General features: G+C 36.7%; 1 protein-coding gene across 1 annotated transcript in view; it reads right to left on the minus strand.

The window, feature by feature from the left end:
• The window catches only part of LOC124710878 (pre-mRNA-processing factor 39), a 94,814-nt gene that overhangs the window by 23,642 nt on the left and 46,996 nt on the right, over nucleotides 1–24,176 (minus strand). Inside the window, exons 6-13 of the mRNA XM_047240960.1 lie at nucleotides 14,917–15,209; nucleotides 14,705–14,830; nucleotides 13,467–13,615; nucleotides 9,859–9,984; nucleotides 3,436–3,622; nucleotides 2,968–3,078; nucleotides 2,699–2,863; nucleotides 1,833–1,968 (exon numbers count right to left, since the gene is read on the minus strand). Coding sequence (XP_047096916.1) covers nucleotides 1,833–1,968; nucleotides 2,699–2,863; nucleotides 2,968–3,078; nucleotides 3,436–3,622; nucleotides 9,859–9,984; nucleotides 13,467–13,615; nucleotides 14,705–14,830; nucleotides 14,917–15,209 — 1,293 coding nt within the window. The remainder of the gene's footprint in view (nucleotides 1–1,832; nucleotides 1,969–2,698; nucleotides 2,864–2,967; nucleotides 3,079–3,435; nucleotides 3,623–9,858; nucleotides 9,985–13,466; nucleotides 13,616–14,704; nucleotides 14,831–14,916; nucleotides 15,210–24,176) is intronic.

A 24,176-nucleotide genomic window follows, 5' to 3' on the forward strand; every position in this document is an offset into this window, starting at 1 on the left:
TTACACCTTCTTCTACATGACATTATGATCAGGTGAATACAGTATATGTGATGGACAGTAGTGAAGTTTCTCTAATTATCAGCGTCTGTTTTGTCTCCTTTCTTGTGGATGGGATGTATTAGGGTTGACATCCATTCTTCTGGTACCTTTAATGTTTCTTGTATGTTTTCTATCATTCTGTGTATTTTGGTTACCTCATTTTTGCTGTCTAATCCCTAAATCTTTTCCAGGTGCTGTGTTATTTTTCAATGATTTTATTATGTTCACAATTGTGTATTGGAGGTTTCGAATAAAGGTTAGATTCTAGCTTTTCAAACTGCAGTCTCCATATTGGTTTATTACAGTTTAATAGTGTGTCAATGTATTGTTGCAGTATTGCAGTTCTTTTTTGGGTTTGCCTCCAGTGTTCCATCTTGTCTTTTGAAGTATAAGCTCTGTGGTTGATATCGGCCATTTTCTCTAAGGTTCTGTAAAAATGACGTGTGTGTGTTTTTGTCAAAGTCCTATCTCCATAATCTCTCTTCTACAAATTATTTTCTTAAAAGGTCTTCTGTATCTTTATTTCCATTTTCTGTATGTTTTACAGCTGTTAAATTTATTTTGAACTTGTATCCTGTCTTCTATGGCTCTGTTGCACGTAATGTTCCACCATATGTGTGTCTTTTCTCAGTCGTTGCCCCCAATTTTATCAGTTCTTTCATTTTTCTGTCAGTTCTGTATAGTCACTAACTTTAATTTTTTAAATTTTTTCGAGTATATATTTTCTATTTTATTCATTTTTTTTAATGAAATCTGATTACTCGCTTGTTTAAGTAATCAATTTTATTCTGTATGGGAACTGTAAAGTATTTTGGTTCCAGCTATGCAACTACTAAAATGGGCATATTTCATCAATCATGTTTCATTTATTAGGATTAAAACAGTCCGTGGCCTGGAATCTAAAATTTATGATTTTGGTTTGAATGCAGATCTAAAAACAATATCATTAACAAGCTACTGAAGTATGATTCTTTTGACTTGTTGCATTTTTGAATGTTTTTTTGCGTATGTCTACATATTGTCTACATGCACATTTGTCATGTGATCCTGTCTTTGGCAATGGTCTTTTTCCATTTTCCCTTGCTGTACTACCCATTTCACGATGCAACACCCAACTTATTTACTGATCCACAATTGCACACAAATGTTTCAACTTCCTCTTCCTAAATGTGAACTTTTGCAAGTATATTGTTGCCCAACTATCAGATAGATGTATTAATATTTCGAAGTTGCACAGATTAATACAAAATAATTCACATAATAATACAGCACCTAAAGACCATAGCTAGTGAATAAAAAATTACAAATAAATGTATGTTTCTGACACTTCACAGCGTGCAATTTAAATGGACAACAAGTGTAGTAATTAATTCCACAGTACTATCGAAAGACTTGTACTTCCAAAGATTACAGTCTGTCAACAACATAATATCTCAACTTTTAAACTGTACCTTATACAGTATCTCAGCAATAGCTCACCAATATTCTACACACAATAGTATCAATACATTCAAAATATGGATTGAAGTAAGCCAACATTACAATAATTAGGTATCTAATTCTATGTCATGACATGCACAAGCTTACTGGGGAATAAAAAAATAAAAAAAATGGTAGCACTAACTGCAAATTAAAAGCATTCAATTCATATCAGTAACAATATGTATAAATGGCATGCTTTTCTGAAAATTTCTTTTTGCTGATCTTTTTACAATATGTTCAAGCATGGGAAGGATTAAAATTTCTAGTGAAATATTACAAAATTTTGTCTTAGGATATACTCAGGAACTCACTTTGACTCTCCTCAAACACAGCCCAGTGAAGGTGAAGATTTGGTTTCTTTGTGTGGTGTATTGTACATGCCCTCTCATACACATTTCTTATTTTATCTGTCATATCTTCCTTCAGGCTTTCAAGATACCTGATGAACTGTGAAAGTATATCAAATTTGTAGTAACAAATTCTAACTATGATTACACAAAGATCAAAACAGCTATATTAATGGTTACAGATAAACATTTAGAAAATGAGAAATGGGGCAGATCTTTTAGCTATAAGAATTTGGCAATATTTCTCCAAAACCAGAAGACTAAGTGGGTACACGATATGTAAAAATCTAGAAAAAACAATGGAACAAGTAAATTTTAAATGTTCAGTTACCCATTACAAAGGAACTACAATAATACACAAGAAAATATGCGTAACAAATAAGACTGACATACCTGATTTGCTTATGAACAATACAATATCCGTAATTACCAGTGTTCTACTTCACAGGACTGTGGAAATATTCTTTAAAAGAAGCCAAAGACCGGTTCCTTATGCTACACGAAGGTGGCAAGAAAGGGTTAGTGAAGGGAAAGCGAATAAAGCTACATGAAAACAGATGCAGAGGGTAGAAAGAATGTAGTTAAAGGTGTCAGTACACCTCAATATACTGTTGCAACACACATTCCAGCTGTCATTAGTTATCACTCCTCTCAGCAGCATGATCCTACACAATACTCTATTCCGTTTCTCTCTTAACACTGTGAAAAAATAAGTGATTGTAATTTACACTGTACATACCATACCTAATACAATCTCCAATCTATGAATTTTAAAAATATCTTGTTTTATGCAGTTTGATTTAAAAATTTTAACTGATGAAAAAACTCACTTTTATCCAAAATTCCTCATACAATGCACACGCTATGAGACATCTTTCAAATAGCACAATGATGCGAGTCTTGTCTCCTTGCTCTATCTCAAAGTCCAAGTACTCTTTCCAGTTTTTCAGCTGGCATCTTTCCAATGGTTTCACATGAAAGTACGGACGTTTTATCTACAAAATAGAAGTAAGATTATGTTATGCAGGATCAGATTTAATTCAATAACAATGTTTTTATGAAGTATTTTCAATATAATGAAAAATCCAGGAGCACTTACTCCTTCTTCATAGTTCCATCGATCTGCTACAGCAGCGACAGTGTTTTTGTGTATTTTCTTCCGTATTGCAACAATTCTCTCTCTCAATGCCGTAGTCTCTTCATCAGATTTCTAAGGGAGGGAAGAGAGTCACAAACATTACCCATCTGTGTTCAGCTTTCTGACTTTTTTAATTTTCACCTTTTTCTTAGACAATTCTGACAAATTAAGTGCAGTAATGAGATCCAGACCAACAAATAATTTTGTAACCCTAGTAGTTACCTATTAAGCTATAGAGCTTACATTTTAAACTGATAGCAAATTAATTTTGAAGTTTTAAGACTGATTGGAAATACCACCATAATAGCAAAATTCAATAACTGTCAGCTATAGTAATTTATATATCATACGTGAAATCACAGATCTCATAATTGCCTTCCTTTGCCACCCATCACAATGAAATCAATTACACATGTAAGAGACACCGACCGTGGTTGGTTGCTCTTCTGGTTCTTCCCCTGGTGGCGCTTCAGTCTCTTCACCTGGAACAGTGTCGTCACTGGCTAAAGGCTGATCAAACTGCTTCAGCATTTGGAGAACTTCACGGCGTAGAGTCAGAAATTCGTCTACGGACAACACCTTTTGAGGAGGATTGCTCGAGATGTGTTCCTGAAAACTAATAATAAGCACTGACTTTTAATGCTCAAGTCCACGCAAAATTGCAACTTTAATTACAGTAATTTAGAAGGCAGATGATTACATGCTTAGATCATAGAATTGCTACTGTTTGCAAAACAAAGTTCCTGTCTCATACCTGCAAACACTGAGATTGGCACCATTATCCCCAATAAGGGGAGATGCTGCCCACTTTTCACCAAATCCCAGAGAAAGTTAGCCAGTGGATAATATGAATAAAAAAGGGAAGCTTCTCAGCAGAAGACTCAAAAAAAAATATTTTCTGAGAAAATTCTCAATTTCATACAAAAAAATTCAAAGCGTATCTGTGGTGTCACCGCCAGACACCACACTTGCTAGGTGGTAGTTTAAATCGGCCGCGGTCCATGTAGTACATGTCGGACCCGCGTGTCGCCACTGTGATCGCAGACCTAGCGCCACCACCAAGGCAGGTCGCGTGATACGAGAGTGGACTCGACCCCAGTTGTACGAGAGCCTAGCTACCGACCAGTTGTACGTGAACCTAGCTATCCCCCAGTTGTACGAGAGCCTAGCTACCGACCAGTTGTACGCGAACCTAGCTATCGCCCAGTTGTATGAAGCCTTTCTCTCTCATTAGCCGAGAGACAGAATAGCCATCAGAAGTTAATGGCTACGAACTAACAAGGAGCCATTTGTATCAGTGCCTATAGCTTACGAGTATTCAAGAGAAATAAAAGATAAGTACAAAGCATCTACATACTTTTCTTCTTATTCATTAATAAGTTCTCATGTTCCCGACTTCACGCCCGTATGCTTAATGCGTGCACTATCGGCTACAGCGTTAGTCAAGCTTTCTTTTGCAGCAATCCACTTCACAGTGTCGGTCCAGCTACCGATACAACAGTATCCTCTGAGGAGTTCGTTCTTATTGCCTCAATTCCACCTTGAGAAGGTCCGCAAATGGTTTGTTGTACAAATATAGAAATGGTAACAATGTGTTCTGGAAGAGTTCCACTACATTTTGATTTCACTTTTATGTGCGGCAACAAATTGTTAAGGTGATTACAGACAGTTTATGAAAATGCATTTTCTGATGATGTTACTGAATTTTTAACACGCGGGAAACTTTTTTGTTATTTAGTTACGTGAACACATTACACGAGTGAAAACTTAAGAATGCATCACATTTTAATTGACTCCAAAAAGGAACCCAGAGTTGTCTAACATGAGACAATTTAGGTTAATATGACACACAATGGTTCACCCATTTGCCAAGTACTTGATTGGTCACCCATGAGGTTTCATTAGAAGAAACAGATCACTAGGTTTGTAATAAACTACTTATTAATTTTTCTGATCTGCCTGCTTATTTCTAACATAACAAAATATGATTTATTCTGTGAGAAACCATGATGATGAATAACAAAGTATCTGCGACACAGTTGTCTGGCGCATACTACTTCTACACCAATCTGAAAACCTAGTTCAGCTAAATAGCATAAAAGTATTTTCATTTTCGCATCGTCTGACATGCCACCCCCTCGTGTTTCACGATTTCCCAGAAGTAAGTTCATCAACTAAAGTGTATGCCTTTATTGTTAACCCTGTATAGGCATCTACAGCTTTTCTTTTCAGTATTTCTTTGGGCTATGCAAGTCTTTTTTGCCTTCTGAGCTGCATAAATTCTACCATTTTTACTAAAAAAACTCTGTGAAACTTAACTTCAACAGAACTTAACACAGCTCGATGTATGCTACAGAGTTCAGTTAAAAAAAAAAGAATAATAATAATAATAATAATAATAATGGAGAATGTTCTCCGCTTGTGAGAAACTTCTCTAGTTTTATTCCTATGAAGTCTGATAATGTACTTTACACTGAGCAACTTCCCAACCATTTTACTCAAGCTGAGATCTTTCCCAGGTAAGATATACTCTCTTGACTCCCTCTATTCACGCAAATGTGAGAATGTTTTATGAAATAAAGAGAATGAAGTACATCATCTGTTTTAATCATAAAATCTTGTAGCTCAGAACACAGAAATTTTGTGAGGCTGGGCATAATGTATTGAACCTATAAATAGCCACCAGAAGGCTGACTGTGTAACAGGGTGTATACAATGGCAAGAAAAAGGAAGTTCTCAGATTTCTCACTTAAAAACACATTTTGTACCAGATGAAAATACACTACACCCCAGGTGAAAACACATTTTTTTTCCATGTTAAGTGACAATATACTTTCCTTTAGAGCTATAAAACTTGCCACCTTTTTGCACAGTAAAGATTTTATACATCGGAGCAGAACTTCCCTGCACTTTAGAAAACAAAACCCAGCAAAAAAGAACGTTTTGGAAAGAGCTTTGATGTGCAGCAACATATACACTACTTTTTATGTATTATGAAAGAATAAATTTCAGCAAATACAGCATGGCAGCTTCTGAAACAATGAAATTGAGATTGTGCTGTGTGGTGCACTTTTGTCAGCCAATCATTGCTCATTACATGTATTCGCAATTGCGAGTATGGACAACAATCAGTTGTAGAATGGAACGACAATGAAAATTTGTGCAAGGGCAGGATTTGCCACTTATCACGAGCGGTCACCTTACCATTTGGTTATCCATGCACAACTCACAGCCGGACCCAAACTTCCTCATGTCGTCATTATGCAGTTGATGGTTGTCCACATTCCCAATTGCAAATACATTTAACATATTTCATAATGGCTGTAGTCACCACAGTGCCTATTCCTTTAGAAATGCATTCATGTCCAAAAGAACTTTGCATATTAATTCAGAATAACACAGGCACTACAACATTATAACCATAACTCATGTCACATGATCTCACTAGCCAATGACAACTGACATTCAGTGCATAGGACTCATTATGCAGCCAGCCAACAGCAACATCACTTAAGTGGAGATATAAACAAATAGCTGAAGTTAATGGTTTAAATTAATATACATACAGCATATCTACAAGAAAAGCTATGTTTCCAAAAATAAAACTGGTCTTTTTTTTAGCAGATGTTACCCTTTAAGCTATATAATGCAAGTTTACGTTATTTGTGAGAATGTGCAGTGAATTCCTGAAATCGCAGATCATTTGAATCTCATTCAAAACTTAAAATACTTTGAGGACCAATCACTTAGGGTAATTTCAGACCCAGAATGCCAGCTATTTATGCCATTATTTACAATTTTACTGGTGCATTTGTGTTTTATATAGCTTAAAGGGTGAATGGAAAATGAAGTCCCATGCTTCTTTTACAGAGCGTAGGGGAACGATGCGGGAGACCCGCACCGCCTTACTAGGCAAGGTCGTAATTGAGGTGGTTTGCCGTTGCCTTCCTCCGACCGTAATGGGGATGAATAATGATGATGAAGACGACACCACAACACCCGCCCCTCGTGGTCTCGCGGTAGCGTTCTCGCTTCCCGAGCACGGGGTCCCGGGTTCGATTCCCGGCGGGGTCAGGGATTTTTCCTGCCTCGAGATGACTGGGTGTTGTGGTGTCGTCTTCATCATCATCATTCATCCCCATTACGGTCGGAGGAAGGCAACGGCAAACCACCTCAATTATGGCCTTGCCTAGTAAGGCGGTGCGGGTCTCCCGCATCGTTCCCCTACGCTCTGTAAAAGAAGCATGGGACTTCATTTTCCATTCACCCTTTAAGCTATATAAAACACAAATGCACCAGTAAAATTGTAAATAATGGCATAAATAGCTGGCATTCTGGGTCTGAAATTACCCTAAGTGATTGGTCCTCAAAGTATTTTAAGTTTTGAATGAGATTCAAATGATCTGCGATTTCAGGAATTCACTGCACATTCTCACAAATAACGTAATCTTGCATTAAAAGGAAATTTACTTTGAAAATAACACTTCTCAAACCACCATTCGCACTATTTTCCCATGACCTGCTAGAAATGTAAACATTTGTGATGTCACACTCATCGAAAGCAGTTTGTTATTATGAAGTACTGCATACTTTTAGTCCTAAGGCCTTTGACAGATGCTCGTGTGTGTACTGTGCTCTGGTGTTGTAAATGGCACATTTTCTTTGTAACTTCTCTTTTTTATGTTTCATTGCAGCAGCGTTATTCTGCAGTAGTGGGCTAAAGTAAAATTCTATCTACATCTACAAGGATACTCTGCTAATCACATTCAAGTGCCTGGCAGAGGGTTCATCGTACCACCTTCACAGTTCTCTATTATTGCAATCTCGTATTGTGTGCGGAAAGAACTAACACCTATATCTTTCTGCATGAGCTCCGATTTCCCTTATTTTATCGCGGTGATCGTTTCTCCCTATGCAGGTCGGTGTCAAAATATTTTCGCATTCGGAAGATAAAGTTGGCGACTGGAATGACCTGTCAATAAAATGCAGTCTTCAGTTAGCCTTCCCCCACAACATTTTCTGTGTATTCCTTCCAATTTAAGTTGTTCATATTTGTAATTTCTAGGTATTTAGTACTGGAGGGCAGCGTGGAGAGTAAAAATCGTAGAGGAAGACCAAAAGATGAATACACTAAGCAGATTCAGAAGGATGTAGGCTGCAGTAGGTACTGGGAGATGATGAAGCTTGCACAGGATAGAGTAGCATGGAGAGCTGCATCAAACCAGTCTCAGGACTGAAGACCACCACCACCACCACCACCACCACCAACAACAACAACAACAACAACAACAACAACAACAACAACAACAACAACAACAACAACAACAACAACAACAACAACAGCAACAGGGAATTTAGTTGAATTAACGGCCTTTAGATATGACTGATTTATAGTGTAACCAAAGTTTAACAGACTCCTTTCAGCACTTATGAGGATGACCTCACACTTTTCGTTATTTAGGAACAACTGCCAATTTTTGCAGAATACAGATATCTTTTCTAAATCGTTTTGCAATTTGTTTTGATCTTCTGATGACTATTAGTCAATAAACAACAGCGTCATCTGCAAACAACCTAAGATGGCTGCTCAGATTGTCTCCCGAATCGTTTATATACATAAGGAACAGCAAAGGGCCTATAATACTATCTTTGTTAGAGTATCAGTTTTTACAAGCCAAAATTACAAAAGTTCAAAACTGAAAAACCACAAAAATGAAAAATTTCTGGAATTCTAAAAAATTGCCGCCAGATGAAAAAATCTCATTTTTCCCAGGGCATATACACCCAGTGTAGCCACTTTTGGCCCAATAATTAGCTGAGAATTTGTGACTGTTGAAGCATCTTGAAATTTTGGTTACATACTTGAATGAAGTCAATTCATCCCACCTTAACTAATAATCGCACTCTTACCTTCAAGTTACAAAGGAACTCTTACACCGAATATGGGTGAGGAAAGTTTGTATGAACAATTTACAAGGGATGTTAAAGTGGCATAATAAATACACATGAATTCTACTCATAAAACTAAACTGAAAAGGGGAAAAACAAGAAAAAAAAAACAGGTAACATATCAGGTGATATATGTAACAGAATGAAGAACTTTTTAAAAAATATTTTAAATGACACTTTCGTGTATGGGATCTGTAATGTCATATTACTTGTAGTAATAACAACAAACAAGTTAATCAATTGATGGAAGTATATGTTAAGAGGAAATTCAGTTTGGAGAAACATCTATTTTCCTTTCATGCTGCATCATGTCTCCTTACTCTCATTCTGAGTAGATTTCTTACTTAATCCTTGAATAGCATTGTTTGCTCAAGTCCTTTCCCCTCTTGTTCTGATAGCCAGTACATAGATGTAAAACCATGTTCAAAAATTTCTTCATTCCCACTGAATTCTATTTTTTCCTGATAATATCTTTTCACAAAAAGTTGAGTGTTTTCACACCCTGACAAGTAACGTACCTTTACCTATGGGATCCTAAGCTCTTAAACCCACAAATACATACAATGACTAAATGTCAGTCTTGCTAGATGCATACAAAGTACATTAGGAGGATTTCTTAACAATTTTTAATTTTTTAAAAGTTTACTTTAGTTCCAGATAGATTCAGAAAGCTTAATGTTGCAGTGATAACAACAGAGCACTATAACTTTATCTAGTTTCACTTAACTATCCACGAGATATGTGAAGAGATGCTGCACCTCCTGCCTTGCTTGTGAGAGTTTGTTGGCCATTTTAAATTGCATTTTTTATTTCAGTTATTTTAACAATGAAATTCACATGACAGGAGCTGAAGGGTTGTTAAAGATTTAGTATTAAGAGTAAAATGTAGAGCTTAACACTTACTTGTCAAAATGATTTGTATAGCCTTGTGTTGGGATCAAGAGTAATCTATCATATAATGCTGTAACATTTTGCAGCCGTTTGCCTTCAGACTCCCATTTGATATAGCTTTCCCAAAGGCGATCAGACCTGTAAGTAATTAACGAATTTTATTTCCATATTTTAACATGAGATTAAAATGATGTATCATATAAAAATGATATTTAAAGGAACAAAATAAGCATTTAACCAGATTTACAAAAGAACATTTTGAAGCTTAATAAAGAGACACTGATTCAGAAAGAGTTATTGTAAACATTGTCTTCATCATCATTTTTTAACTGTACTTGATAACTGATGTTAGGTCACTCATTCCCACGTTATCAAAATGTCTATGGGCATTGTACTATCCCAAGGACCAACATCATGATTACATATATTTACTGTAATAAATAAAGTTATTACCAGGGGTAAGCAAACACTATATTACTTTAAATATTTAGTTACTAGTCTAGCACCACGTATATTTCTTACTACAACAGACGATGGTCAATCCACAGCTATCTGGACTAGCTATCTAAGTAAACTGCTACAATAGGACATTATAAAAACAAATTTAAATTCTGTTAGTGAAAATAAGTTTTTCAATTTGAAGTTACTAATAAATGTGATGTGTAAACAGCAAAATACAGCAAAATATATCTTTCAAATTATTTACACACATACGAGGCTTACTGCTAGGGACCCAAAAAAATTCACATGTGTGACAAATGTGAATACGAATGAATTCTGCCTCAAAAAATGAAACCACAAAATTCTTAATAAATGCTATTTCAAAGAAAATTGTATTGTGATGAACTATTTTATTGTAGTTAGTTGCTTTATTTTCTGTGTAGTTATATTGAAAATTTTGCCAATTTTCAGCTGCTGGTATTGGACATCATCTGGTGAAGTTTAACAGGGAAAGATAATTCCCATAAAAATGTGTTTGCAATATAAAAAGCGCATGAATGCAATGATGTATCAATGTGTTTGGTGCTCTGGTGTCACACCAGTTGTGGGCAGTTGAATGGCCTGCATAAGCCAGACTCCACGTAATGCAGAGTAAGACTCAGCCATGTGACCTAGCATTTTAGTTACCTCAGAGAAATGTACAGCAAGATGGCTCAGTGGTTAGCACACTGGACACTCTGGAGATCAATTCTACATCTGGCCATCAAGATTTATGTTTTCTGTGATTTTCCTAAATCACTCCTGGCAAATGCTGGGATGGTGCCTTTGGAAGGCAAGGCCTATTTCCTTCCCCATGCTTAACAAAACAATCTAAGCTTAGGTCCCGTCTTTAATGACCTCACTGTCAATGAGACATTGAATCCTAATGTCCACACCTCCCCCTCCCCTTCTCCAGAAAGTTGTACATTTGTGCGCTAGCCGAAGTTCAAAAGTTGGTATAATGTGGCCATTTCAATGTGACCGTATTAGGTGGCTGGCATTCTGAACTGTGGTTCCATCAAATACTGGCATAGGTCAAACCTGAGTAATCTCATTTATGACACTGCCAATCTGCTTTTCTTGTTTTGAAATGAGCAAAGTGACTGATGTGTCCACCATAGATCTGGTTTAGAAATCTTCATACCACCAGAAGGGACTCATCATTATGATCATGTTTCAGTTCTGCCTTTGTAGAAATAAAAAAAAACAAGGGTGTTGACTGGCTGCCCTGTGACACTGTGGCAGAGCTTGTTTCCACAAACACCACCTCTCCACACTGGTGGTTATGATTTTAGTTTTTTTTATGCTCACAGCTGACTGCAAATTAACAAGTCTTACCGTAACATATAAGCTATTTTTGATTCTACTTCTATGTTGAGTACGTGTAGCACTGTCAAATACATGGTTTGCACACTTATGAAAGCCCACTAAAGGTCAAAATCAGTATTCTGCAGATTTTGTATTTGTTGAATAGGGTATGAAAAGAAAAATGATGAAGAGAAAAACCAAAACTCTCAAGTACTCTATTCATCAGCAGGAAAATGTTGATGCTTCTCAATAAAAACCATAATTCGTTGAAAGCCTTGAGCCAAAAGAAGAAAAAACAAACACTAGTTCAGAAGAAAATCTGCAAGTTTATTCAAAGCAAACATTCCACTCAAACAGCTCCCTAAGTACCACTTGTTTTAAACAGTCAATTACAAAGTAATAAAGGTTTGTCCGCTCAGATGTAGCATGGAAGCCTTTTAAATATGTACACCTGATCACTTACAAACAAACAAAATTTACATACAAATATTGCCAAAAATAGATGCAAACCAGTAAACCCCTGATTTTTTAGACAAACTGCCATGTATAAAACAGTTTCAAAAATCTGATTACAAACAGGTTAATATGCTAAATACTTGTTTTAAACAAGCAGAAAAGTTTTGGAAAGGCCTGAAATTATGCTTAAAGTTTGTTTTAAGTCATTAAGTGCTCCAATTAGGAAATACTAGGTGAATATAAGCTGGGTAATTCGCACTGCATTTTAAGCAAAAGTAGTTATCTGCATCTCAATATTTATGCAAATATCCTGATCTGATCATCATTTCATAATATAATTTTGCAGGGACAATCAGTGGTATAAGTGGATACTGTCAGCAAATTTTGTTGTGAATAGAGTTAGTAGTAAGGAAGTAATAAATTAAAAGCCTTGCCCTATGCTGCTGTTTTACTGCATGAACAGGAGAAATGTAGTAAGCAATAAACTTTTTTTCTTTTATAATTTTGTGGCAGTGTCAGTGGGAGGATGTTTTGAACAGATCTGAAATTGTGTGTAAAGTTTGCTGGAAGTCACCACGCACTCTCATTCTCAAATACTGGGTGTATAAATTCCAGGCATTTGCATGCCATCAGTTACACTGCCACAAGATAAACACATAGTTTCTAACTGCAGTAGTTATTTCATTAAACTTTGAAGATACGGTTTGTTGATTTGAGAGAGGGGACCACACAGCAAGTGTCATTGGTCCTGTCAGATTAGGGAAGGAAGAAGTCAACACTGTCCTTTCAAGCAAATAACCCCAGCATTTGCATGAAAATATTTAGGAAAATCACAGAAAACCTAGGTCAGGATGGCCGGACGCAGGTTTGAAGTGTCACCCTCCCGAATGCAAGTCCACTGTTGTAATGTATGATTATATCTCTTAATTAGTTGTTTGTGACAGTATTTTAAACTTTTAAATTCACCCAGTAATAATGCAAAATACTGAAAATCAAACTGCTGTTGCCCCAGGAAGACATTAGGCAGGCAACCTGCAAATGGATCTGGTTACCATCTGCCCAATTGGGGGGATAGTCTTATTAATACAGAGTTTGCCAAAAACAGAAGCGAATTTAGCCAGAAATAAATGCTAGACCTTCAGGCCCCTACATATTACTTATTTAGTAACAACCAAAGTTTAATAAAGAGACAATAAGAAGATGCTAATTATTTTGTTTCATACACAATTAACTTACACCAAGGCAATTAAAGCCAATGTGTGTGGAAAAACAATGGGACTAGTATAAAGCAAATACACACACACACACACACACACACACACACACACACACACATAATGAGGAGTTTTAAGAATATTTTTATTCTGAAGTCTTACCTAAACTCCATCCCACATGCACTTATAGCTTTTTCGAACTGACATCGTAAGTGGGTTTCATCATCTGGGTATGTAGCCTTGCAGTAGTTTAGGTAGTGAATCCACAAATCTACACTCAAAGGAATTGCCTTCAATCCACGTTCAAATACCTACAAATATATCAGCAAATGTTAAAAAAAAATCCAGTTTCCACTTTTCTGCAAACATCTAAAGAAATTCAACATAGCCTAAACCCATAAAAATTGCATCCTTAATCAAATTACGGTATCAGCCAGATTAGCAATACAGTATCAGCTTACACAGTTTGGCCAGCTCCTGTACTGGATGTTCTGAAGACAGTCCTTGAAAACTCTTCCTGTCCAGATCTTCAGTTTGCTTGGCTCGATTCACGAGACTTTGAATGCTTTTATACATACATTAATTTGTACAAACCCAACATGTTTAAGAAATATAAACTAAGAGATGCCATATACAAACAACATACATTAATATGATGCATTTTTACTTATACCCGATCACCTCAAAAATACGTACTTCAGAGGTTATTTCACACAATGCCAACACATAACTTACTACAAAGATTCAAAATTTTAGTTATGCAATTATTTGTAGATCTTTAAGCCAAGTTATTATCTTCTAGACAAATTAATGTTACTCGCACATTGCACAGTGTGCGAAATTCTCTGGCTTTTTTCATCTTCAGTTCTTGCAGCTCTTCTACTCTTAAGCAGCCTGTTGAACCTAATTCCACTGAAGAGTTAACGAATAAAATTAATGTATGATTTTATTTAAATTTAATGTAAATCAAATGAGAATTATCTGTGCCAAATATTTCCATTTACCATCGCATATAACAACAGACATCCTCACTGCTTTATTGCCATTCAAAAGCAAGAAATCGGTTGCCAATGCTGGGCACGTACTGCTGAAGCTGTTGGAAAAAACATGGCAATTTTCAGACCAGTAGTTTCCCACTTCTTCTCCACACCTATCTTGTCAAACGAAATATTTCTTTTAAAATGAGCTATGTAGTTCATATATACTCAATACTTACTTTTTTTCTTAGCAGTACAATAACTGCAAAGGAATCCCTTTACCATTCAGCTTATTCCTACACCAGACTACTGAAATATTAAGGCAAATATAAGGTCCTCTGTGGAAAAAGTCATTACAGAAATTCCAATGAAGTTTACATCTCCAGGATCACTGAATCTGAACAAACAACTTAAACAACTTACTTCCTCACATTTCCTTTTATTTCCCTTTCTCTTTTCATAGTCAGCATATTTTCGCCAGTATCCGTAGCAGTAAGGATAGTGAGAGAGAAAAGCATCATATGCTTCCCGAGCGGCTTCTATGTCATTCTGGAATCAAAATAAACAACATTTAAGACACTAATAATGTATGTCTCTAATTATAAAATAGGCTATTGAATATTTTATTAAAATACCTCCTGATCCACATACTGAAGTAAATACGTCCACCCAGTGAAATCTGCAGGATCTTCTTTAACAGCCTTCCAATATTTTTCCAATTCAGGCAGCGATTTTCGTGATTTAGTGGCAGCCTTTGGCACAGATGACGACCCTGATGACAAAGCAGCTCTCTTTGCAGCAGGAGTCTCATCACAACTATTTTCAGAGGTAGGTGAACTGGGATCATATGTATCACCATCAAGTAATTTGCGCTTCTGGGATTCCGAGGAACGTTTTTTCTTTTTTCCACTCCCTGCTTCTCCCATTCCTGTAATAATTAAGCCAATACATAGCTTGTTTGAAAATGACAACAAATGCTCCATATAGTTCATTAAATTACTGCCTATTATTTCAAAGGACACAGTCATCATTTAACAAAATGAATGAAACTTCTTTGTGTGTTAAGACACTTCCCACACACTCTGTATGGAAGGGAGAAAATATCAGTGAATACTTAAGATGATGTGCTTGTGTGCAGAATACAACACTGAACTGCCAATACTGCAACAAGAAACTCATTCATAAATGTAGCAACCAAGTTCACAAATATAAAAACTTCAGTGAATTAATGTGTAAGGGTTCCAAATTTGAAAAACACTGGGGTAAGTATTAATTGCTTCATTCTGGTCACAACACATCTGCTGCCTCCAACATATTGTACTGCAAGACTCATCTCGAAGCTTTCACTTTATTTAACCAAATTTTTTCATTGCCCTATGCAGTGGAAGGAACCAGGCAGCAACTATAGTTCTCACACTTTAGTGAACATGAAGTCAGCAGATGGCAGGAGGATATTTTTCATATAAACATAAATAAGGGAGAGGCAACCACTCGCCTGTAATGGCCTGATATGTGACACACAGAAACACTTAATAGAAAAGAGTATTCACACTAGAATTTGAGCTCATCCTCTTTCTCTGGTCACCTCAGTCAACCTCTCAATTATTTCTTTCAGTCACTTCTTACATCTCCTGAACATCTCGCCATGTATCGCTGCTCATTCTACCTCCACCAATTCTGAAAACACTCTTTCTGCTGACAAAACACCAAGCATGCATCTCTTTCTGAAATATTGTCTGGTACACAGTCTCCCACCTAATGGGCTTACAATTTAAATTCACATATCCTGCTATCACTCATCTTACTTTAAGAACCTTAACCTTCTCCAATTCTGCCAGAAACATCACCAGTCTCCCTCTCCCTCCTGTCCCTTTCTTCCTCTACAACTTTCTCTCCTTTCTCCCTCCTCATCTTCTTACATCTCTTTTAGCATTTCTCCCTGCACTTTTCTTATCTTGTCGTGTAGTCACAGTCATCTGTCTGAAAACTTGCCACTTTCTCATTGCCTGCATCAGCTCAGGCAACTGCTTTCAAAAACCAACTATCAATAACTGGTCTTGCTGTAGCCACAGGAGTGAATGTTTGGGATCTGTATGGTCATGTGTTTGAATGCATGTACTTTTGCTAGAAAAAGAGCTAGTGTTGGGTTGGGTTGTTTTGGGGGAGGAGACCAAACACCAAGGTCATCAGTTTCATCAGATTAGGGAAGGATGGGGAAGGAAGTTGCCCGTGCCCTTTCATTGGCATCATCCCAGCATTTGCCTGGAGCGATTTAGGGAAATAGCGAAAAACCTAAATCAGGATGGCCGGATGCAGGATTGAACCGTCGTCCTCCCGAATGCCAGTCCAGTGTGCTAGCCACTGTGCAACCTCGCTCAGTGAGAGCTAGTGTGAATGCTGTTTTCTGTTACAAGTTTCTGTGCTCCAAGTATTGATTTTCTACAGGTGAGTAGTTGCCTTTTTTTTTTAAAAAAAAATGTTCACACACACACACACACACACACACACACACACACACACACACACACACAAGTATAGGGGGAGAAAACCTCAAATTTGTGTCTGGGAAGAGCTGATGGGACAAGAGCTGAGGGGCCTCCCACCTGGGACAAATTTTCTCATTTCAGACACATTCTGGCTAATCAAAATAACTCCGTCACACTGGTACAAAATATCCTAAGTGGGGAAAAAAGGTTAACACTACCTCTTGTAAACAAAAGCAGATTTGACGATGTGGTCTTCAGTCCAAAGACTGTTTTGGTGTGGCTATCTGTGCAAGTCTCTCCTGTGCCAGCCTCTTCACTATTGTGTAACTACTGAAGCCTACATACATTTGAACCTGTTTAACATTTTTGCTGCTATTGATATCGTCACTGCCTTCCATGCTGACAGCAGCTTTTGTTTTGCCTGTACTGCTCACCAAATACTGATGCCTGCACTGAAAGATAGCATTGCAGCCAATATGAAATCCTTATCAAGCGATTTGCAAAAACTGTTACATGAATAAATTTGATTTTTGCACATCTTACAGTTCGATATCTTTACTCGGAGAATTGAATTTCTTTCCCTTATCCATCAAGCTTACTGTGCTGAATCAAATGAAGTAAAGTACTGCACAAAATTTTGAAGAGTTTACAGAAGTAGAAACGCATCTGATAAAATTTGTGAATGGTTGATTTTAGTTTATACATTGCAGTGAATGAAATGTAGACAAGATATCGAAATTTTATTTCAAACAGAGAGCAGAATGATATATCGTCTCATTCTCAAGTAACTGCCTTTACATTCGATGCATGGCCGCATGCAAGGCATTCCTTCACATCCTTACACATTGCAAATCATGTGATCATAACAATCATCATAGCTCATAAGCAATTCAAGACATAGAAAATAGGTTTTTTGCAAATGATAACACGCAATAACGGCCTAAAGTTTTATGATAAATAACCGAAACTTCTTATTCACAGACATATGGAAGTAACATAACCAGAGCAGTGAGACTTCGGCAGATCAGGATACATACAGATGTCCGTAGCACATTAGGAAAATCCAAGCAGCATGCAATTACACTTTCACAACATCTGGAGAATAGTGTAGTATGAAGTGTAGACATGCTCACAGGATGAAAAGGATTAATGAAGTCAAACACTGGTGCCCCCTAGTTCCACACTTACCAAATAGAAGATTCCTTGATGCCTCAGATTTAATATTCCTGTATATGGTAATAACATAAAACCTGTATATGCCTTATTACTTTCATAATTTTTCACCACTTAAGCCAAAAATATGTAGTATCACTTTCTCCTCCTCCCCCCCTCCCCTCCAAACCATTGTTTGTAAGAATATTGTCACTGCTTCCTGTGCTACAACTCCCTTATTATGTCTTCTATAGATTCATTAATGATGCTTGATATGCTGCAGTTTCCGAATTCAACATGGACTCACTCAAATCCTATTCCATGCAGTAAGAATATACTGGCCTGCCATAGATATTGAGGGAGGGCATCTGTAACTTTTGCCTTTGAGCAGGAACAGTCTTCTATAAAAAAAATCAGTCGTAATATAGCATCAGAGATAACTCTTGAAATACATTGTGATGTCAAGTGCGTAAAGTTATGAGATAATGCCACTGGAATTACCATGAGGTCTAAGATCAAGCTTCTCTTACCCCAGGCAGAATGCCCCTCTGAAAAGTGTAGCATCAATATTCTCTTCCTGTTTAGTTAAGGACACAGGGTACTTTTAAAAGACAGAAAACAAATCTCTTATAGAATTATTAAATTTATCACTATTATTATTAAATTTATCACTATTATTATTAAATTTATCACTATTATTATTAAATTTATCACTTTATTATTAAATTTATCACTTTATTATTAAATTTATCACTTTATTATTAAATTTATCACTTTATTAAATTATGTAGCCTTTACAGGTTATACTGACTTACTGTATTAGTTTTAGAATAAAAAATGACCGCCACATACTAAATATTAGAATCACATCCACGTATGCTGCCACACTCCCATTATTTAAATTACAGAAAACCGTTAGTATTTCAGAAAACTGGAAAATTTATGTGTCCAGTGATTTTTTGGGATATATTGTACATACTGATAACACTGCTGGTTTCCTGCATTTGTGAATGATCCTCATCACTCCTGTTAGATGTTTTGGTAAAGTGTTATGTCTACGTCCTACTGATAGTCTGTTGCCCAAGTGCTATAGATTTTTACAACTACATGTTCAATAATGCGCAATAAATACTTGCAGTGCCTCATATCAAGAAAATCAATAAAATAAAATAGTTTACAAACAACTTAGTCCCTGTTACTTTGTTCTTCAGGGACGATTCACATTTAGGTGTCGACAGTCATTCTGTTTCTGGTGTATCCTAAATCCTTACTACTAGTTTGTTGTTGAGTTACTCTCAGGCAATCTGCAGCATCACATTGTTTACATTCTGCCACTTCGTTTATCAAAGATGATGCTTTAATAATCAATAACTGATCATGAAATTCTATCACAATATCTTCTAGAATTTTACACACAATGATGAGTTAAATTAAGAATTCTATTTCCTTTACTGAATTATATATTAATTTATGTAACAGGTGTTCATTCAGAAGTAACCTCATGCAACAAAGAGAATTTAATGATTATTTTTGCTCAAGTATGTGGACATATTAAAACGAATCATCCGATTTGGCATGTCTATGTTTCTGAAACTAATAAACATATAAAATGAATTTTGTTTTTTGATGAACAGAAAACTCAAAAAGCTTTTTCATCCTTTTTATAGATGTTCAATGTGCAGTAAAGGAAACAAAAGAAAAATTCGGAGTAGGTACTAAAATCCATGGAGAAGAAACAAAAATTTTGAGGTTCACCAATGACATTGTAATTCTGTTAGAGACAACAGAGGACTTGGAAGAGCAGCTGAACGGAATGGACAGTGTCTTGAAAGAAGGATATAGGATGAACATCAACAAAAGCAAAACGAGAATAATGGAATGTAGTCGAATTAAGTTAGGTGATGCTGAGGGAATTAGACTAGGAAATGAGACACTTAAAGTAGTAAAGGAGTTTTGCTATTTGGGCAGCAAAATAACTGATGATGGCCGAAGTAGAGAGGGTATAAAATGTAGACTGGCAATGGCAAGGAAAGTGTTTCTGAAGGAGAGAAATTTGTTAACATCAAATATAGCTTTAACTGTCAGGAAGTCGTTTCTGAAAGTATTTGTATGGAGTGTATGGAAGGGAAACATGGGACTACAAATAGTTTAGACAAGAAGAGAATAGAAGCTTTCGAAATGTGGTGCTACAGAAAAATGTTGAAGATTAGATGGGTAGATCATATAACGAATGAGTTGGTATTGAATAGAATTGAGGAGAAGAGAAATTTGTGGCACAAGTTGACTAGAAGAAGGGATCAGTTGGTAGGCCATGTTCTGAGGCATTAAGGGATCACCAATTTAGTATTGGAGGGCAGCTTGGAGGGTAAAAATTGTAGAGGGAGACCAAGAGAGGAATACACTAAGCAGATTCAGAAGGATTAGGTTGCGGCAGGTACTGGGAGATGATGAAGCTTGCGAAGTATAGTGTAGCATGCAGAGCTGCATCAAATCAGTCTCAGGACTGAAGATCAAAACAACAACAAAAATATTTCGTATGTGGAACTGAATATATTATCTCAGCCAAGAAGTCATACATATGTGGTAAAAATGTGGTCTCCTTCACATGTGATTTTTTGAATAACATGGTACCTGAATATGAAAAAGCATTTTAGAGAATTCTGTGTGTCACTTTTTTAATCCTTGTTCTTTCATAAAGATCAATACATCCTAAAATGTTCAAATTATTTACAAACTGTTTGGAAAGTACTGTGCATTAACCATGATCAACGAAATTGTACTATACACCGAAATGAAACAGTGTATGAAAGAAGTAGGTGCTGATTTTTTTTAAAAAAATATGGAGCCAACAAAATACCTTGTGTCCTTAACAACTTTGTCTTCTGTTCCCAACAACTTTGCAACTCATCTCTATCATCATCGATATATACCATCTGGAAACTAATGACAGGGCCACTGTGGTGTTCTGGCATATTCTTCCTACAGAAGCAGTTATCTTTCAGTGCCCTCAGCATGACTTATTCTGGTCTTTTCATTGCCAGTTACTACTATTTATGTCACTGACAGGATTCCATGTGTCAGAATAAAAAGGCACCAAATCAGATTTGTCAATATGTGTAGGAATTTATTTCATTAAATCCTTATATTAATTAGATGACTGTTAGTTTACTCACAACATCACTGAGATAGTTCTGTCTTCCACTATAATATTAGCCCTGCGTCATCTGTTGAAGTAGTGACTGATAGCTTTGTTTTACCATTTAGTAAGAACTTCTTTTAGTTACATAACTAATTTTGTCTTAAATGCCATTTTCAAGTCTAAAGCCAGAAACCCGAGAACATACTCGCAAACTGTAAGTATCTGCACTGGCAGTGATTTGACCAAATACTTGCTTGATGCAGTTTTGTAGATAAAAATGTACTACTCAGCCACCTGTTGGTGATGGGCAACATTACTTCATCAGCTAGATGTAGAGGTAATCTGTGTTGATGCACAATTAAGAACTTTGTAGAACGTGGGAGATCCTGAAGACACCAAGTACTGCAAAGTGTCCTCCTAGAAAGAAAAATAACGTAGTATGCGAAAATACAGTACGTTCCATTTATCTGATGATTGCCTGGTCAGGGTGTTGCAGGCCAGCCATGGAAAGCCACGCCTGCCAGTCAAGTGGGTCCCACGGGGCCGCACTATGCCCCCCCCCCCCCCCTTTTTTGTAGGTTTTATCCTGAAGGTGGTACAGACATATGTGCCTTGTCAGCCAGTGTCGTTCGAGCAGTGAAACAGGCATCACGAGTGTAACAATGAAGTCTGAGCGTAACAATGGCAAGAGCAAATAATTCAATTCCACAACGAGTGTTTATTTATGATTTGTATGTGCATACAGAGTCCATTTGTATTGTTCACAGATTGTTTGAACAGAAGTTTCCAGGTGTTCGAGTTCTGAGTCATGGTGCATTTCACAAATTAGTGAACAAATTTCGTGAAAGTGCTCAAGGCAAGAAGCGCAAACGACGACATACAGCTCTCACAGAAGCTCGTCTCTATGGCTTCGCATGCCACCTGGAAAATTCTCTTATACGTCTTTCGCAGCAAACACATGTACAGTATAACCCTGCTTTTATGTTACCGGAATTAACATTTTCTTGCCGTTTACAATGTCTTATCACTCCCGTCAAATTTCCTATGTCCACAATGCTAATTTGCAATCGATTTTGCTTCAACATAATTTTCCCACCATTTACACATTATGAAAAAAATTTTCCATGAAGAAAAAATTATGCTGGCATGATGTTGGTCATGAAGCAGTGTTTACAAATATTACATAGTTAAGTGTTTTTTAACAGGGCACTCTACTCAGTGAATTTGAACCAGTAAACGTGTAAAGTTGGAACAATTCGTGCTTTATCTCCAGCCGATGCCAAGCTCTATTTGGCATGGTGGCTGATGGAAGTAACTAGGTTCATTCGAATACATATGTCATGACCAATCACAACTATTTTCAAATTGTCTACTGCGAAAACGCAGTTTCGTGACTTGTCATCATGACACCTTTATCGTGCCATATTTAGTGTGTTTTGGCTTATGACCATTTCGCTAGTAGACAACATCATTCACTTTGCGTTGCTCAAATGATTTTAGTTTAAACACACTGCCGGTTACGTATTTTTCTTGAACAAAACGGATTTCGAGAATTTATTCTCGTTGTCAAGTGCAGTATTTAGGTACATATTTCTTTTTGTGATGTTACACAAACAAACAATGTGAGAGTAGTTTGCGTGTGTGTGGTTTGAGACATTACTGAGGAGGCACAGTACCTGATAACCTGAGGCACAGTACCTGATAACCTCAAAAAGACAACTACAGTGCAAGAGATGCAGACTAACACACATTGAAACACCACACAAAATACTTACGTACATATTTGCACTTGACAACGAGAAAAAAATTCTTGAAACATGTCACGCTATGCAAACTAATGCAGTATTTCATTACTTAAATAACGAATGACAGCAGCACGCTTTACAAAACATCAATTATGATGTATGTAATTGAGCCAAACGTTCCTACTTCCCAAATAGTTACCAGTTCCAGTTACATCAGCGGTTCTTATTAGATAATAGACCTTTATTAGATAATAAACAATACAATGACAAGTGTTGATGCCTGTTATGTACATGTCATACATCAAGTGCAAAAATGCAAGAGGGGTATCCCACAAGTAACTTTTATAGCTTAAAACATTATTTCCCACATTTTACATTTTCTTGCATTTTACACAATTTGTTTGAAGTCCCTTGAAATGTGTAAAAGTGGGGTTTCACTGTACTGTGCACTTCTGTACAAAGAGTTGCAAAGCTGCTTTGGCTAAGGCCCTATTAAGTATCAGTAGTGCAAGAACTTTAACCTGGCGATCCTGCACACAGGGTTAAGCTTTGCAAATGGGTTTTAACACAAGTGCATGGCAGTGAAATTGATCCTTACCTCATTCTGTTTTCAGACAAGGCTTGGTTCGATTTACAAGGACATGTTATTTCCGAAAACTGTCAACACTGGAGTGCAGATAGACCTGTTTTGCTTCAAGAGAAAACCCTTCACTATCAGAAAATAGGGGTGTGGTGCGCAGTTAGTGGTGACGGAATAATGGGCTCATATTTTTTTTTTTTTTTTTTTGTTAATGACACAGTTACAAGTGAAAGATACATGCAGAACATTGTGTGACCGTTTAATGAACTGAGCTGAAGCTTTGCATTTTTTCGACAGGGTTCAGCAAAGGCTCATATGGCCAATATTTCTTTGCATGCAATTTACAATGTGTTTGATGAAAGGGCAGTTAGTAACAATATCTGGCCCACTGGAAGTCCTGCTCTGTGCAATTTTTATTTGTGAGGTGCACTGAAGGGGAAAGTGTACACATCAAATCCGCACACGATAAAGGAACTCAAAAATTACACCAGGGAATCAATTAATTCAATATCTCAGAGAGAAATCATGTGATTAATCGTTCCTTGAGTAGATGTCAGAAATGCTTGGAAAATAATGGCAGACAGTTCCAGCATCTCATTGTGTGACATGGGTGAGTACAAAATTTATTTGCTTATATTTTAAATTTTGTCGTACCGCAGCATTAGACGGGCGACACGGCGTCCGATTGCTGGGCAACAGAACGCTTGCTGTCTGGCATCTCCAGTACCACAGAGGCAGTCATCAGATAAATGGAACACCCTGTATTTAGAAGGTTACTACACATTCCAGTGCA

This window comes from Schistocerca piceifrons, chromosome 1 (genome assembly GCF_021461385.2).
Source record: "Schistocerca piceifrons isolate TAMUIC-IGC-003096 chromosome 1, iqSchPice1.1, whole genome shotgun sequence".
Taxonomy (NCBI): domain Eukaryota; kingdom Metazoa; phylum Arthropoda; class Insecta; order Orthoptera; family Acrididae; genus Schistocerca; species Schistocerca piceifrons.